General features: G+C 54.3%; 2 protein-coding genes across 2 annotated transcripts in view; one reads left to right on the forward strand and one right to left on the reverse strand.

Annotated features, from left to right (window-relative positions):
- The window catches only part of TIMP3 (TIMP metallopeptidase inhibitor 3), a 50,195-nt gene extending 37,169 nt beyond the window's left edge, over positions 1 to 13,026 (forward strand). The window contains exons 2-5 of the mRNA XM_081311821.1: positions 2,091 to 2,173; positions 8,229 to 8,340; positions 8,934 to 9,055; positions 9,275 to 13,026. Coding sequence (XP_081167947.1) covers positions 2,091 to 2,173; positions 8,229 to 8,340; positions 8,934 to 9,055; positions 9,275 to 9,472 — 515 coding nt within the window. The 3' untranslated portion in view covers positions 9,473 to 13,026. The remainder of the gene's footprint in view (positions 1 to 2,090; positions 2,174 to 8,228; positions 8,341 to 8,933; positions 9,056 to 9,274) is intronic.
- SYN3 (synapsin III) overlaps positions 9,921 to 17,949 on the reverse strand; it is a gene marked incomplete at its 3' end in the record, with an annotated part of 171,043 nt that continues 163,014 nt past the window's right edge. The window contains exons 7-8 of the mRNA XM_081310861.1: positions 14,614 to 14,754; positions 9,921 to 10,013 (exon numbers count right to left, since the gene is read on the reverse strand). Coding sequence (XP_081166987.1) covers positions 9,921 to 10,013; positions 14,614 to 14,754 — 234 coding nt within the window. The remainder of the gene's footprint in view (positions 10,014 to 14,613; positions 14,755 to 17,949) is intronic.

Consider the following 17,949-nt stretch of genomic DNA (forward strand, 5'->3'; position numbering starts at 1 on the left):
ACAAAATCCTATTCTCATTTTCACAAGGCCATCCCGAGATGCAAGAGTTGGCGGCTTAAATATGACTTGAGGTAGCAAGGAGTGACAGGGCCTTAGACTTCAATGGCTCAGGCCACTTTGGGGTAAGAGCAGCGTTGCGGAAGCCCCGGGCGGTACCCAGGTTTGCGGGGCAGGGCTGCTTAAGCATTTTATGTCTGAATCCTGTGGAGCCATTTCTGAGCCAGGAAAGGGTAGAGGTCGCTCCTCAGAGGCTCCCTGTTGCCCCCCCCCCCTTCCCTGTTGAAGCAGCAGATGAGGAAGGATCACGGAGGAAGGATCACTGGAAGGTCTGGCAGGCCCTGTTCTCTGCCTGGCGTTTAGCTGTTCCAACCTGCTCGTGGGCGACGGAGGGGAAACTGTCCCTGGGCCCCGGGAGGCTGGCTGGCTGCCCAGGCTCTGCTCACGGTGAGACCTGGAGGTAGGCGCAGTCTGGGAGGCTGGCCTGGGACCCCGCCAGCCTCTGGTTTTTAAACAGATGCGGGAAGACCCCGTGCCTCCTCCTGACTGGAGCTGCCCGGGCTAAGTCGCAGCCTCTGCCAGTGGACGCCGTGTTTAGCCATCCCTGGCGAGGCAGGGCTGGAGGGGCCCTGGAGGCCTCTGAATCCTGACTTCATGCCTGACCGGAAGGGGAGGGTCCAGCCTCATCCTGGGAGGAATCCAGAAGGGGTGGGGGTTGTGTAAAAAAATCTCTTTTAACAACCATTTTTAAAATATCTACTCAAAAAGTGGCTTGGAACCCAGGGTGTGCACCTATGTGTCTGAGTTCAGTGGAAGCTGGGATAGGCCGAGGTGACAGGGTCTCAGAGCAGAACCCCTTCTGTCCCCTGCAGGTCCTGGGGGGAGAGCACCAGCCCATCTGTGGAGGCCCCCGCAGCGGGCCCCTTGCCCTCCGTGGCTCCTTCCTGCCATTGGAGGATGTCTCTTTTGAGTGTCACTCTCTGCAATATCTGCTCCCCTTTCAAGACCTGTCCACTTGCTCCTTCCTGTCTGGTTTGCAGGAATACTTGAGGATGCTCTTGGTGGCCTAGCTTCTCATCATCTCAGAGTCAGCCCCTCTGTGTGGATCAGAAAGTCTCAGAAAGAGGACGCACCTTCTCTCCGCCCTCAGTGCCCTCATCCCCGTGGTGTGGACGCTTACACTGCTCTTGTCCAGGAGTGGAGGAGGGAACGGGTACACATAGTAGGTGCACAGTAAACAGGAGCCGATTCTCTTGTCACAGCCCTTGCATGGTCCGCCCATCCCATGAGGATAGTAATAACATCAAAGTCAACTGCATCAAAGACAAAGTCAGGTTCACCTGTACCGTCCTGCCTAACCCTTCCAGGCAGGAGTTTGGAAACACTGTGATTCCTGTTTATAGAAGAGGGAAGGCAGTCCAGAAACAGAGGGCACTCACCAAAAACGATGGCCATCGACGTCTGGGCTCGCATTGCAACCGCTCAGCCTGGCCCAGGAGCCCCGGTCCCAGCCCTTCCTGCATTCCCATAGAGCGGTTCTCCTGTCCCCCTTGGTATCGAGGCACTGGGTCCTGAGAGCCCGATCAGAGTGCGGCCCAGGGACACTGAGGGAGCTTGGGTGCATCGATCCTGTGGACATGTTGGACCTGGACCATTCACCTGTGCACCAGAAGCGCCCCAGTGAGGTGGTGGTCAGGCATGGGTGCTGGTGGACAGGGAACAGGCCTGGGGACCGTGGTGTTGTCAGTGGGCATTGGAGGGAGGACAGGAAGTGCTGACAGAAGTCGATTTGGGACTATGGTGTAGCCACAGGAAAGAACCCCCAGGCTGTGCTGGGGTGAGGGTGGCCTAGGGACTTGCAGGCAGACAGTGGGGAGCCCGGGGTCCTTAGCATGGATGATGGCTGTGTCTCCTTCCTCTACCCTCGCTCGCCCCGGGTCTCAGCCTCCTCCTGATACACACTAGCGTCTGTTCCTATTGGCTTGAGGGCAGAGAGCCATTCCCGGCCCCGCCCGGGCTCACTGGCCCACTGAGATGCCCCCCTGTGTGGTCAGCTGTGTAACCTCGGCCCTGTCTCTGTCCTGTCTCTGCAGTGATCCGGGCCAAGGTGGTGGGGAAGAAGCTGGTGAAGGAGGGGCCCTTCGGCACCCTGGTCTACACCATTAAGCAGATGAAGGTGAGTGGCTTTATCTCCCCGGCTCCAGGAGGGGTCCTGGGGGTGGCCCGTGGGGTCCTGGCCAAGGGAGGCTGAGTCGGGGGGATGTCTGAGCCCCAGGCCTTCTGCCTGCAGGAGAGGCCGCAGCTCAGGCAGCAGGAGGTGACAGGCAGGAGGAGGGGTGCAGGTGAAGCCACCCAGAGGTGCTCATTAGGAGGCCCAGCTCCGGAGCCAGAGGGTGGAGGGAGGACCTTGTTCCTGGGCAGCCGTGAGACCTTGGCCAAGCCATTGGTCCTCCCTGGGCCTCTGTCTTCCACTGAGGCCCACAGGTGGCCTGAGATCCTCACACTGACACCTCACCCATCATCCCCGGGGGGGCGCTGCCCCCTCCCAGCTCTGGCTGACTCCTTCATCCCAGTGAGTTGGCAGCGTCCACTAAACATGTCATGTCGTGAGATCTGTCGCTGAGCATGGGGACGTCTTGAAGCACTGGGGAAGAGACCTCGACGCGACATGCGGAGAGGCTGCCCCCTGGGCTCAGCCATTCTTCTGACTCGCTCACTGGCCTGGGCCTCTCCCTCTTTCCTGGGCCTCAGTCTTGCCATCTGTTCCCCTTCATGGCTTGGGCTTGACCCTCTAAGGGGCCTTCCGGCTCGGGCATTCTAATTCCAGGGGCTTGGCAGTGCCACTCCAGCAGGAGCTGGTGGTGCACGCGGGGAAGGTACCTCGTGTTTCCTGGGCACAGAGGCCTGGGGCTTCACCCTGAGCCGAGGCCACTCCTGCAGCCCCTGCCTCAGTGAGGGTCTCCCTGTGCGCAGAAGCTGGAACCAGGGCGCCCACGGGGGACGACTGTGGTCAGGTTGGGAGAAGGGAGTCCTGCCTGTGACCGAGCGGTAGTTCGAGATCTGATGTGCTCAGGTCCAAGGAAGCTGCTGGCCCTCTGACTCATGGCTCATATTATGTCCCCAGTCATTAGGGTAGGACCTGGCATGCAGTGGGGACTTGGTGGATGTATCTCCACCTGATCGTGGGATGAAGCTGGGACCGTAGAGATCTGAAAACTGCCAAGAGGAGATGAGCTTCAGCCCTCATGGGATCTCGAGCTGGGGGAGGGACAGCGTCCACAGTGGTAGCCGGCCACCCCAGAGGCCAGCCTCAAGGCCTCGTTATTCCTTTCCTGGGGCCTGAGGCTAGCTGCTCTGATTTTGCGGAACCTGTTGCTTTGGATTCAATTTTGGAAACATCTGCAGCCTTCTGGTTATGTAATTCCAGAGTCAGGCCTGGCCAGTTGCCCTCGCCTGCCTGAGCTCAGTCATGAGACCGCTTGTGTCTTCAGAGGGCCTGGGGAATGGAGCGTGGGCGGAGGTGGGGAACCGGCAAGGGCAAAGCCCACTTGTCAGCCCCTGGCGTCCGGCACAGGAACCCAGCGCATATTAGACCAAGTAGAGTTTGGCAGCACAGTGCCAGCCTGCCTGGCCCTGCCCTGCCGTGGTCCTCATCACTGGACCCTGAGGCTGGCAAGGAGCCAGGAGGGAGCTAGCTAGAGGCGGCAGTTCCTAGGCTGGCTGGCCTTCCCTCCACCCTCCAGGCCTGGAGGCCAGGGTGACCAGAGCCCTGTCTGTGTGCAGAATGTCCCATCCCCCGACTGGCGTCACATCAGCCAGTGGCACTTGTTAAGAGCCAGATGCCATGTGCTCACCCGCCAGCCTCTGAGCACAGCCTCCACTCCAGGCTGGGGGCTCAGGCTCCTGTTCATCCTCCTCCCCTAGTTCTGGGTACCCAGGGTGAGGAACGCCACTCGAAACTCTTTCCTTGACTTCCGACTGAGGCTCAAGGGGGAAATGAAGTTCCCAGAACCGTGCACTGAATTCAAGACAGATCTGGTTCCTGAGCTGAGGCATCGGGTCCCCTCCTGGTCCTGTGTGTCCTCATAGGAATTCCCAGATCTCCCTGCTCCCTAACTTCACTCACCAGTCACACTGACTCTCCTACTGGCCCAGCATTATGACCCTCAGCTCAGGTCAGTGCCTTTCAGGCCACCTGCCTGCAAGTCAGGGAGGACGCCGTCCACCCACCGTATCCTTCCTTCCATCTCCTCTGTGCTTAGCCCCGGGACGTGAGCTGGGGTCGCAGTGATAATACTTGTTACAATTCACACAGGACAGCATGCAGGCGACATGTAGTGGGCATTTGGACTGTACCAGCCATTCTGTTAACCTTTGCAGAGGTCAGTCCTCGTGTCTGGGTGCAAAACAGCCACACTTCACCCTCTATTTTACAGGTGAGGCCCCTGAGAGTTGGAAGGTTATGAGACAGTCAGGATCGTGCATCTAGAAAGTAGTAAAGCAGACCTAGGCCGCAGGGTCTTTGCCAGCAAGGAGGTAACAGAGCATCGGGGCTGCAGGCTGACTGGTTATTCCCACCCGCTTTGGGTCTCCCCCACACCCTCACCCCCCTTGTGCTAGGTCCCCCAGGGAACCAAAAGAGGTCGGCCTGGATTCCTCCGTGCATGATCCCGCCCGTAGCTCTTGACATGCAGCTGCAGAGGGTGGATCCGAAAAATCTGGGGAGGAGGGAGGCAGGAGAGCCAGGAGGCGGGTCCACATGGGTTTTGGCAGGGTTCCTTGGAGGCTTTGTTCTGGCAGATTAGAGAGTCAGATGGGGAGACGAGGGCTCCCCTCCAGCAGGACTGAAAGAGCTTAGAGAACATGAGACCCCAGCCCTGCCTGGCCTCTGATGCCAGGTGGGCAGACCCCCTGCCCCCAGCTGCTAACTCCACAGCCTCTGACCCTTCCCTTGGGCAAACCTCGAGTGTGCGGAGACCCATGGGTGTGTGGTGAGGGGTGCAGGTGCCAGAACATGGAGGCAGCTCATTGCAAACCCAGACTTGGGGGTTAGCTGGGGCTCAGGCATTGGGCCTAGTGCAAAGGTGGAAGTTTCCAGAACTGGCCGCTGTCATCGGTGGGGACCTTATCTCCCATCAGGACCATGAGAAAGCTGTCCAGTTTGCCAAGAGCTGTTGTTTGTGCAGGCTCTCGGGCAGGCTGCAGGGGACAACACGTGGGGGACATTATGTCCCAGCTGGTCCCAAGAGAATCCTGGAGGACACGTGCTGGTCATGAGCTTTGCACGTCCTGACTATGAGCAGGACAGATCTGCTGGGCGGTCGGAATGCTCGGCCCCTTCCCTCAGCGGTTTGTCTAATCAAATAAGCAAAAGCAGGGTCTGGCTTTTGAAGCTGCAGCTGGAAGGCTCTCTGGCCCCCAGCCCACAGGGAACCGCCCTCCCGCCCCCCACTCTCCTGGGCCGAGACTCTATGGGGTAGGCGGAGTCCAGCTGGATGAGAATGGCCTGCTTCTGAGCAGGGCTTTGGGCCAGCCTGAACCACCACCACTGCTCCTGAGAGACGACACTGGGCAGAGCAGGGACCAAACCCTCCACTCCTCTCCTCCCCGATTTTGGAATAACTGGTTTGAAGCTAACTTTTACTCAGTGCTGTCTGCCAAGTGCTATTCGAAGTCATCTAATTCTCAAAGCCACAGATGAACAAACTGAGGCCCAAGGAGAATAAGGAACTTTCCAAGTGGCTAGAATATGTCAGGGACAGGATTCAAACTGTCAGTCCACGGAACCTGTGTTCATCACTAATCCCCTGAGACACTGGTTGGATTAGGTGACCTTTGGTGTCCTCTCTTATCCTGATTTTCTATGGTTCTCTGGTTTCAGGATATTAGAAACCTAGTCTAAGCCTCTCAAATTTGCCAAACCAATTCTCAGTCTTCTGTGATTGCAGACACAATATGCCTATCCATAATCAGGCGATTACTATAAAGGGAAGACAAGTCAATGGGTAGAATCTACCTTTGCCATATTGTTGTTTTCAGAATTAACCCCCAGCACGCAGTCCCGTGTTTGTCAGGCCCGGTTTTCTGTTCTGCACCCACAGCTGTCCTGTGTGTGAGCTCGAGGAGCCATGTTAACATACGGGCTCCTTCAGACGGGAGTAGTGGGGAGGCCCAGCTGATTGCCATGAGCATTTCAGATCTCTGGACCCTCCACAGGGTCTTGACTCTGCCCATAAAGCAGAGAGAGAAAGGAGAGACAGACACAGAACGAGCCGAGGTTCTCATAGTCTGGGCCCCAAGGACCTAAGCAAGTGCTCAGCGGAAACCTTTACCCAAACCCCGAGGAACACTTGCACCAACGTGAGAACTTGCTGGGCACAGAAGTAAGGGTGGGGTGTTCTTTGTGGGCCACACTGGATGGCTGCAGCAGCAGGTCCTCTTTAAGCCAGCCAGGGGCCATCCTGACCTGATGCCCTGCTGACCCCCATGGCCTAATGAAACACCAAGTGTGGCCAGCACTTTGGCTGTGTTTCCTTGTGTACCTGTGAGGCCTTCAGGGAGAAGATGGGTTCAGAAAGGAGACATCTGAATCCATTATGGTTCTACTTAAAAATTTATTAAATGCTTAGTTAGAAATCTTTGCATTTTGTGTTTATGAGGCTCCTCTGGAGTAAAGATCCTAACGCCTTCTCCAGATGCTCAGAAGAATTAACAACATGGGGAACTCTAGGCCTGAGTTCAGCTCTCACCAGCCACACAGAATTTCTGTCTCCCAAACCCCTGAGGTCCAGTGGGAGACTTTAGGATGTAAAGGTCCTTGTGACCTTCTACCCTTGCCCGCCAGCCACTGGTTAAGAGAAGACAAGGCGGCAATCAGCCCATCAGACCGAGTGCAGGCATGAAGGAGGCACCAACGGGGGGGTGTCTGGCTGTGTATTAATTATCATAAGTAGATTAATAACGCATGCCAGGGACTAAAGTAGGGACATTGTCCTATTGTAAAGCCCTGGGACAGGCCCAGAGACCACAAGTGGCCCAGGGCCTGAGCACTCTGAGACCCAGCCTCCGCGGCTCACATGGAGGATACGGTTGCCTGGGCACATGGGGGCCTGCTGACTCTTGTGGACCAACCTGGAATCGCAGAGTGGATTAAGCCTCTGTGACAATCCCCGGGTCTCTGAGCGCACACTGACAAAGGAGCCTCGAGAGCCATAATAAATGGAAATGGCATTTTCTGTAGCAGAAGCCCCGGGTCCTGAGCTTCCCAGGCTGCGGAAAAGAGGCGCAGGATGAGGGTGAAGAGCGCGGACTCCCGCGGTCCACTGCGTAGACTCTGTGGCCTTGGAAAGGCTCCTGCTCCTCCTTGGTACCAGGGCAGGATGAGCCACCTCGCGGGGCCTTATGGGCATTAGATGAGTTGGGACCACAGCAGACTCTCCTAACCTCGGGGCTGTGGCCGGACGGCTCTCCTGTCTCTCCCTTCTCATGACAACCAAACGCATCTCCAGTCATTGCCAGGTTCCCTCCCGTTTCCAAGGAGGGAGCAGTGCCTCCATTCAAGAGCCACTGTATTAGATCATGTCATAGATGAAAATGGTGGGGTGTCAGCGCTCGCATGCGGTTCCGGTTAATAATCATTAAATGCTTAGATAGAAACCTTTGCATTCTGTATACATGTTTATGAGGCTCCTCTGGAGTCACCATCCTAACGCCTCCTCCAGACGCTCAGAAGAATACAAACATGGGCCCCCCAGGCCTGGGTTCAGGTCTCCCCAGCCACAGAGGATCTCTGAGTGTCGTCTGCAATGTGGGATTCATGTTCTCAGGATACCCTTGCACCTTGGTACCTGAAAAGTGTCAGGGATGTCATTCGAATTCTGGTTGGCTGCCTGTCCCCTCAGAGCTCAGGGCTGTGGCAGGAAAGGCAAGGGGACCCGTTTCAGAGCATTTTCTTTGGATTTATGAAAAGGTGTTGGGAATGGAGAAATATGTGGCTGGAGGGATGTTGTGGGGCAGCTGGAATGGGGAATGGGACTGTCAGGACCGGGTCCCCGGGGAAGGCACAAACTAACTCAGAAAAAAGGGCAGGTGGCCTCCTCTGGGTGAAGGGGGTCCTGGGTGGGTAGGTCTATGACTTAATGTCTGCAGAGGGGGACCCTGTCCTTTATCTCAGATGACAGCGTGCTGTCTGGGCCCTGGGTCTCTTCTCACGACGTCCTCTCTGCCCACAGATGTACCGAGGCTTCACCAAGATGCCCCATGTTCAGTACATCCACACGGAAGCCTCCGAGAGTCTCTGTGGCCTGAAGCTGGAGGTCAACAAGTACCAGTACCTGCTGACAGGTAATGGCCACAGGAGCACCGAGGCCAGGGGGTCTTGGAGCTGACGGGTCTGGGGAGCTGACTTGGGGTCCTGGGGATATTAGCCTGGGTCCTGTGATCCTGAGGAGTCCCACTGTTGAGTCCAGGACTGTTCCTCAGCTGGACAGGGCCTTTGGTGGCTCCTACACCGAGGCCGGGTTTCAGGTCATCCTGGGCCCTCTCGATCGATCTCTAGTTTCTCAGCTTTACCGTGAGTGCAGATTCTGTCCCACAGCACCTTGCAGACAGCCTGTCAGGCCTTTGTCTGAAGGTCGTGACCTTGGGGCAGTCGGTGCAGTAACAGGAAAAAAGCAAACCCACAGAAGGGGAGCGAGGAGTCGGGCTCTAGGCCTTGTTCCGAGGCCCAATGGTTCTGGTACCTTGGACCACGGGCTGATGCCTCTTGGGTCTCATCTCCTGTGGAACAGGGGGCCATGGCCGACTCTAAAGGGGTTGGGGGAGGTGAAATAGAATCGTGGGTCTGATGACTGCCCAGCACGGTGCCTGGCCATAGGGCCCTCCCTCTGGCGGGCTCTGGACCCAGCAGCTCTCCTCTGGCCCCGCCTCCTCCCCAGGCCGCGTCTACGACGGCAAGATGTACACCGGGCTGTGCAACTTCGTGGAGCGGTGGGACCAGCTCACCCTGTCCCAGCGCAAGGGGCTGAACTATCGCTACCACCTGGGGTGCAACTGCAAGGTAAGCCTGGGGCAACTGTACCAGGAATTAAGGGGATTAACATAGCAGCTCAATATCTGGTATACAGTAGGCATCAATAAACATGAGTTAGCGTTACTTATGTTACCACTAAAGGACTGGTGTGTTCGGCCATCCCCTGCAGTGGTCCTAGGGTCTAAATGTAGACTTGGAGTGGCACCAGGCCCGGATCCCCTCACTGTTGGTTGTTTCTTATTGCAGATCAAGTCCTGCTACTACCTGCCTTGCTTTGTGACCTCCAAGAACGAGTGTCTCTGGACCGACATGCTCTCCAATTTCGGCTACCCTGGCTACCAGTCCAAACACTATGCCTGCATCCGGCAGAAAGGTGGCTACTGCAGCTGGTACCGAGGGTGGGCCCCCCCGGACAAAAGCATCATCAATGCCACAGACCCCTGAGCCCAGACCCAACCCCGCCTCACCTCCCTCCCTTCCCGCTGAGCTTCCCTCGGACACTAACTCTTCCCAGATGATGACAATGAAATTAGTGCCTGTTTTCTCGCAAATTTAGCACTTCGAACACTTAAAGAAACGCCTGTGCTGTCTATGGAGTTGATTTGGACTATCCTCCCGGCCCCCTGCACCCTTCTCCTTGGTTTTGACATCACCCACTTCCACCTGAGAGTTTCTGGCCCATGCCTGTCTTCGTGATAGATAGATAACGTCTATTTTTTTAGGAAAACAGAAATCGAAAAACCTACCACATCCGGGCATTGTAATCCCTACTCCGCTCTCTTCTCTCCCACTTGACCATCTCCACACCCTCCTCCCCGTGTCCTCCTCCACCCACTACAGAAAGGACACAGACAAAAGAAGCTGCCGGAAGGCCAGCTCTTTCTAGATCAGTCTAGGGCAGCACCAGGCAGACTCGGGGTGGGTGGAAGATCTTACACCCAGAGGACATGCTACTGCAGGTCCCAGCCAGACTGCCAGTCTGAGTCTGTGAGCCAGATTGCGGAAGGGAGGAGCCGACTTCAGGGGAGGGTCTGAGACACGCGGCACACGCTGTTCTCCCATCCCGGTGATGCTTGGGTTGACCAGATGTTTCTGAGCCTGGAGCGAGCAGCCAGGCCAGAAGACAGAGCTTTCTCGGTTGGTGACGACTTAAACATCTGCCTGCAGTCAGGAGGCACCTCTCTTCCTTGTGCACGAGCTCAGGTGAAAGACTGAGATGAATGTCCTTCTTCTCCCCCACCTCCCTTAAGATGTCCCGGGAAACTCTTTGGGAGGTCTGGCCCGGAGCTTGCCTTGATGTAAATCAGAGAAAGACACACACTTTATACTATCCACAGATATAGCCATGTAGATTTGGGTAGAGATTACTGTTTCCAAAGTAGAGTTTAGCTCACCTGGGGGGGATGTGTTTGTATCCACATTTGCATATGCCCACATGGGGACATAAGCTAATTTTTTTACAGGACACAGAATTCTATTCAATGCTGTTAAATACGCCAATAGTTTAATCTCTATTTTGTTGTTGTTGCTTGTTTGAAGAAAATCATGACATTCCAAGTTGACTTTTTTTTTCATTTTAATTAAAATTTGAAATCCTGAACATCTTCAGCACCCTCTCTTCCCTATAACTGGGGTCCTCTGACTTCTGTCCTGCTCCTTTTCTTCTGCTCTGTGTTTGGGGACTGTCACATAAACTGCCTCGCTAGTTTGGCAGGTGGCAGTGGAGTTTCTGTGGGTCAGGGGCCATGGGACAGCTGCAGAGCGTCCAGCCTCCGCCAGGTGCCCACCTCTCTTGGGCTTCTTCCCGGCTCCCTGGTGGGTGGATGCCACCTGCTCAGGTCCTCACCTCATGGAGATAATGTGGGTGGTCCCCAGAGAAGCCCCACTCTGGAATCAGCTGTAGGGTTTTTGTTGTGTTTTTTTTTTTTTTTGAAATAAAACTATAATATAAATTCTCCTATTAAATAAAATTATTTTAAGTTTTGAGTGTCAAAGGCGAGATGCTGAGAGTAGGTGATGATGTATATTGTTCAGAGCTGGGTATGGTAGGATGGTGACCTTTAACATGATCGCTCTCTGTCCCTTTCTTCAGATTATGGGTATTTATCATCTATTAGTATTTGTATCTTCAGTTTATTCCACTCTAGGAAGCAGAGCTGCCCGTTGTAACAAGAGGAAAAACAAAGAACAGAAGTAGACAAGGAGCTGTAGTGTTTCTCCCACACACAAATACCCAGGCAGGATGGGAAAGGCGGAACTCGGGGTGGGTTTCCGTGAGATCATTTCCCCTTGTGGTCATGCCATTTGGCCAGGGGGATGCGGGAGGTTTGGCCTTCTCTGTGGGGCAGTGGGAGCAGGAGGAGCTGAGGCCAGCACATGAGTGAGTGGTCTCCAAGGGGTGAGCCACAGACTTGGTTTGGGATCATCTCTTTCAAGCTCAGAATCTCTCGAGGTGGAGCTCCTGACCCAGCACACACGAGTGTCCCCCCACAAGTGGACATCAGCCTCTCCTTCTGGGAGGTGTCTGGCCATTCCCAGTCCCTGTGGTGGTCACCCCTACTGACATAAGAAGGGACTTGGGGTGAGGCCTGATCATGAAGCACCTGAAGTGTCCCTGCAGAGTGAATCAGTTGGCCAAACTGTGGCCCCGTCTGCTGGGCCCTGGTGGGGAGGTCCTGGGCAAGGAAGGGTGTTTTGCAAAGTGATGTTGTCAGAGGGCGGTTTTTGAGCTTTCTATAAGCTATAGCTTTGTTTATTTCACCTGTTCACTCACTGTATAATTTAAAGTCATTTATGCAGCCGAGACACTTCTGTATTTCCATCATGTCGTGACTGTTTGATTTTGCTAAATCTTGTGTCATGTCTGTAATATGTGTACCTTGTGTCTAAGAGAAACAAAAATATGTAACCCACATGCCGCCATTTTCCTGAATCAAATTCTACAGTGGAATCGAGGATAAAATACTTCTACTTGGGCAGGCAGCGAGATTGGCAAATTCGGGAAACTAGAAGGAGCTAGGATTGGAGACACTCCTCCCGTCTCCTCCCCACCCGAGTCCCAGGGATTCCCTGAAGACGAAGGAGAAGGAAACAGACCAAGTGCATTTCCTGTCCTTGTTTTTTATCAGCTGGCCCTGGTCATCCCCTGCCAACTCCCATTCCTGTTCCCCTCAAGCCCTTTCTCCCACCCCGTTGGGAAGCCATGATTTCTCCTAAAATTCCAGAGCCACGGGGAACAGTGATTCCACCCTTCTGCCTCCTCATCCAGGAAGCCCAGGCTGTTGCTTCCAGGCCAGAGCTCGGCTATGACGGGGGTAGATAAGAGTAGACCTCACTTCTTTACCATCCCCCACCCCAACCTGCCTCAGGGCAGCTGAGCGACAGCCCTAGAGCTCTGTGACCTGGGAATGGCTCCATCCAGGAGAACTGTGGCCCCAGGAGTGTGTTTCCTTCCCTGCCTCAGCCCTTCCCCTTCATCTTTTGCATGATGTTGGACAATGTGGATGGCCCCAAGATGGCACCCAAGGATTTGGCTCTTACCCACCTGAAGTAAAATGATCTGAGTATTTCCATCAGAGAGAAACATGAAAAAAAAAAGATCTAATGTCACAAGCACAACAAAGTAGGTCAGGGAGGCGGATACCAACAACTTCCAAATCGGGCTCTTGGGGGGCAAGAAGTGAGGAGAACTGCGTCATGCTGCGGGGGCTTCTGAGAGTCTCCTGATCCTCCACCTTCCCCTTTAGCCGGTCTGCTGTGCTGAACCCCAGAAGTGATGGAGAGAAACCACCCAGAGGGAAAAAAAAAAAAGAGAGAAAACCCTGTCCGGAAGGAATGTATTTGTTGCTAAATTTTGTAGCATTGTTTACAGTTTTCCTCCATGTTATTTATGAATTTTATATTCCGTGAATGTATATTGTCTTGTAATGTTGCCTAGGGTTCACTTTTTACTGTGTGTCCTTTATTCTAAACAGTAAAGTGGTTTTATTTCTATCACACACCCCCAGTCTCTTGCCTTTTTGTTTACTGTCCGCCTTGGGGGCGGGGGTTGTACCGACATCGAGGGGCCCTGGAAATCTGTCCTGCCTGCCCCCGTCCAGGCCCACGCACCCTCCCACCCTCCACACCTGGGCACCCCTGCCCCAGGCCTTTCCCTTGGTGGGAGGAATCTCGGGGAGGCGTCCCAGGTTCCCTTGTGGTGGCTGACCCGGCTTGGTCTTTGTCCCTTCCTGCTATTGTAAGTTGTTCCTACTTCTGAAGTGTCTGGGTCTCATCTCATCACCTAGGAGTGCTGCAGGTAGCAAGCCCGGGCCTGGCTCAGCCTTCCGTGTTTTCTTCCTAAGCATTACCTCCCATGGAGAAACAGGAGCGGGGAGGCCCCATGATAAGTGGAGATCCCCTCCAGAGCTTATAGGGGGACAGTCACCCTCAGGAGCTCACTGGCCCAGCCGTCACCCCTCCCTTGACAGAGTTCCAGGTTATAGCTTCTTCTCCTAAATAAGAAGGTACTCGACCCACTCTGTACATGCCTGGCCCAGCATTTATACACACGATCATCTGGGATCTCAACAACCCATGAGATTTCCCCACTACCCAGGTTTCTTAGTGGAGGGAAACCAAGGCTCACAGAGATCCAAATGCAGTCCAAGGTCCAGCACAAAGACCAAGCTGGAATTCAAACTCAGGCTGGCTCGAGAAGAAGCCCTGAATTTTCTCCCTTGTGTTCACACTTTATTGGAACCCATGGGCTTCCATGTGTGTCTTTATGCACACGCCCGATTCTGGATCAGGCTCAGGGAAAGAAAATCACTGGGAAACTTCCACTTGGTGACCAGCTCCCACTGTCGGTGTCTCCAACAGGGATGCCCAACTTGGTCCTCTACAACCAGGCCACAGTCCCCAGGGTACAAGGTACACTGTTCATTATCTTGTTCTTCAGAACTCGTGATTCTCAAAAGGCCAAGTCCAGGGCTATGGCCTGCGTTCCCTTGACTAGTTTAAGAAGACCACCGACCGGGCAAGAGGTACATCTCGGGCTGCTTCCAGATGCCCAGAACTCTTCACCTACCTCCAAGCTACCCAGCTCAAAAAGACATTAACCTTCCCTGCCAGGTACCTTCCGCGTGGGAGGCAAGACAAGGCACTCTGACCTGAGTCCCCAACTGCTTCCCAGAGACAACCTCAGGCATATTCAAAAGTTGGAAAACACAGAACACACAAGAAATCACCTTTCAGTAATCAGTGCAGACGAAATATCACCGCTTTTATTAAAATAAGAGTTGACACCAGGTCCTGGCAAGTGCCCTAGTGTAAGCTGCAAGCTGCACAGACACACCTCTTCCCCTCTCCTCAGCCTCTGGCTCCAACATTCCAGCTCCCCGACTTGTTGACCATTTCCAAAGCCACAAGGACTGCTGTTCACCCGGCCACGTGCCCACAGCCTGCATTTCCCTGGGATAAGTGACTCTTTCGCGAGGAAAGCAGGACGTTCCCCCAGGACCCTGCAGTTCTTCCTCGGTCCAGGCAATCAGAGAGCCATCCCCAAGCCCAACTTCCCTGTCCAAAGAGACCGAGGACATAGACACCCGTATCTGCTCCATATCACCAAAAGAAACAGCGTAGAGACGGTGACTCACCATTGGCTTATGGTTGGGGAAGAACGTTTGCTCCACAAGAGGGAACTTCTCAGGGCCCAGGGAGTGGAAGATCTTAATGAGCTGCGAGAACTATGGATGGAAAGGGAGAGAACGTTAGTCGCTGTTTTCACCTGCTAAGGGAAACCACCCACTTGGTCCTGGGTAGCTTTCCCCACCCCTAGACAAAAGCCAGCTTCCTTGGCTGTCGTCCTCTCCAGCACCTGGCTGCATCCACCCCTCCATTCCTGCCCAAGGACCAGGAAGCAGGTGGATCTCTGGGTTCAGCACAACCACATTTAATGAGCACTTACGACATTCTCAGCATTCCACCCAGGGTCCTCGTCCACAGCACAACCTGCTGGCTGGCGTTCACGCCACCCCCGCTCGCAATGCCTTTCTTTCTAGAGAGGCAACACCCACCATGGGGTAGTTTTTGGTGTAGACACTGGGTTTAGCATTCCCGTGTGCAAAACCTTGGTCTGTCACTCACAAGCTGTGTGAGTTGGGAGGTCCCTGAAGGTTCCTGAGGTTTGATTTTCTCAGTGGTAAGGAGGGATCCTACCTCATTGCAGTGTTAAGGATTCATGTCAGAGCAGCACCTGGCCCCTGGGAGCCTGGAACGTTAGGCGCTATTATTGACACACATTTTTCTCTGCTTTTACAACCTACTTGTTTCCAACGGCTCAGGCCACGTCCCCTCCCACTGTGCTCCTCCTGCCTGTGCATTTCCCCACTGGAGGGAAGATTAGCACCTCTCAGGCTTCATGCCAGAACTGGGCCCCACTACGGGGACCACCAACTGCACCTGGGGGACAGACTGCAGGTGCACATTTGAGACGCTGATGTCTTGCTGGAGTAAAGCATGAGGGTTCTGAGATCTGGAAACCGGTTGGAGTGGGGAGGGAGGGTGCCTGGAGCAGATGACTCATGGCATCTAAGATTCAGGTGCCACTATTCGGCTACCAGTTACTACTAGGTACGCAGGCTTGGGTTTCCTCATCTGTAAATGGAGATATTAACAGCAGGGAGGGGAGTCAGAGTGGGGGCCGGGGAGGGCCCTGGAGCAGTAAGAGGGTTCAGGTTCTCTGGGTGTGCAGTGAGGGCAGTGTGTGCTAAGAACCTGGGAGGTTGCCAGGGCAGTGGCCTCAGGTGCAGGGGACAGCAATTGAAGAGTCTTGAGGGTGGCCACCATAAGCTACCAGGACCCCCAGGCCAGACCAAGGAGCTTAGAATCCACCCAAAAGGTGAAGAAGAGCTTCAGGGAAGAACAATTTAGACTCTCAAAAGAAAGCAAGCTGGGTGCAGTGGCGCACGCCTATAATCCCAGCGGCTCTGGAGGCTGAGGCAGGAGGATCGTGAGTTCAAAGCCAGCCTCAGCAAAAGCGAGGCACTCAGCAACTCAGTGAGACCCTGTCTCTAAATAAAATACAAAATAGGGCTGGGGGTGGGGCTCGAGTGCCCCTGAGTTCAATCCCTGGTATCCTCCCCCAAAGAAAAGGAGCTGTGATTTGCTGAGAGGCGCAGGTGCTCAGGGGCTGGGGGCAAGCCTTATGCAGACTGGCTGGGGGCACCCCAGTACCAAGCCTAGACAGAGAGAACAGGGCAGCACAGGAACTTCCTGCTTCAGCCCAGGATTGCCGTGCAGACTTTAGGTGGAGCCTGCAGGTGCAGTTCAAACTAGAGCCAACTGAGAGGGCTCCGGAGGCCTCAGCAATGATGTAGGGGGGATGATGTTGGGTAGGGGGTCCCTCGCTTCCCAGGTCAGGGAACTGGAGTCCAGGGAGGGAGAGAAATTCTATGCAGGTTTTGGAGAGGCTACCAGTTACTACTCGCTCCGCAGGCTTGGGTTTCCTCGTCTGTACAATGGAGATGTTAACAGCAGCTACTCGTCAAGGTAGCTCTGAAGATAAAACAGGATCTTCACGCCAGGGGCTCAGAACCGAGCACAGTGAGTGCCAGAGAATCCAAGTTGTGACCATCATGACCACTAGGTGCAAAAACAAAGCAGATGAGCTAGTATTGAGGAACCTTTCCTAATAGTGGCACTTGCATCTTAGATGCCAAGAGGCTCAGTTAGGGCAGAATGGGAAGGAGCCCAGGGATGGTTTTGGTGGTAAAGACTGTATACGATTAGTGCATGTCGTCCTTCCATAAATATTGAGTGACAGTCAGCATAGACTTGTCCCCGGTACAATAGACAATGATAACTGTCACCATTTACTGAGAGTGTGTTGCGTCAGCCACCATTGTAAGCACTTTACGCTCTACGTGTATGAACTCAAAACCAGACCAGAAAGCCTTTCATATTATCACCATTTTCCAAAGAAGGAAGAAGCTGAGTTCAGACAAGTAAAGCAGCCCTACTTGAGGGCCCGCAGCTCCAAAGTGGAGAGACCTGAGCTGGGCGGCCGGACTGCAGAGCTCACGCCTCGGCCGATGCCCACCCCACATGTGGCCACAGAGAGACAGGGAGACGGGGCCAACCCGACGGCCCCAAGCTGCACAGAGCACCTTCTGTATACACAGCCTCCGCTTCCCTGTCCTCTGTCCTCCTCTATGTCCCCCTTGGTATTTATCGCAGGGCATAGCGCCTAGTTGACATGTTTACGAAGGCACTTCAAGTGCTGGAGCCCTTTGGAATGTGAGATCCGCAGGGTGGGCAGGGGCTGGGGTCTGATTCCTTCCCCAATGTGTTTCTGGGACTTTGGACAGTCCCCGGAACACAGTACACACTCAAAAATCATTTGTCGCGCCTCTGAATTCTTTCTAGTAAGGGAGACAGATAGTTCTTGAATGAACAGATATGGTTCCAGGTGCAGATCAGAACTGGGGGGGGGGGGGACAAAAAGCAGAGTAAGGGAGGGGGGAGTGGGGGGCTGGCTGTTCTAGGAGAAGCCGTCTTGGTGGTATTTGGATGGAGGCTCAAACAAATCAAGTGAATGAATGAAACTAATGAGTCACGGGGAGAAATCAAGTCTCCAGGGCGGAAAGCAATGGCTTTAAGTCCTGTCTCCGCTACTCCTTGGCTGAGAAACCCTGGGTGGGTTCCTTACCAGGCAGCATGGTTTTCTGTTCTATAGCAAGTGCTCACTAAATGACGCCTGCTGTTAGCAATAGTGATCCCGCCATGATGGAATGCTGAGAACAGTAAATTGCCGCTCTGTGATTGATGCTAGGACCTCGCACTGTACCGTAATTTGCCATCCCATAATATTTGTTAGGCAGCAATCTCAAGAGGACTCTCCAGAATGCTTTAAAGGAGATACTTTTCCTGACGGAGGCCCC

Source organism: Spermophilus citellus (genome assembly GCF_964194105.1).
Source record: "Spermophilus citellus genome assembly, chromosome: 10".
NCBI lineage: Eukaryota > Metazoa > Chordata > Mammalia > Rodentia > Sciuridae > Spermophilus > Spermophilus citellus.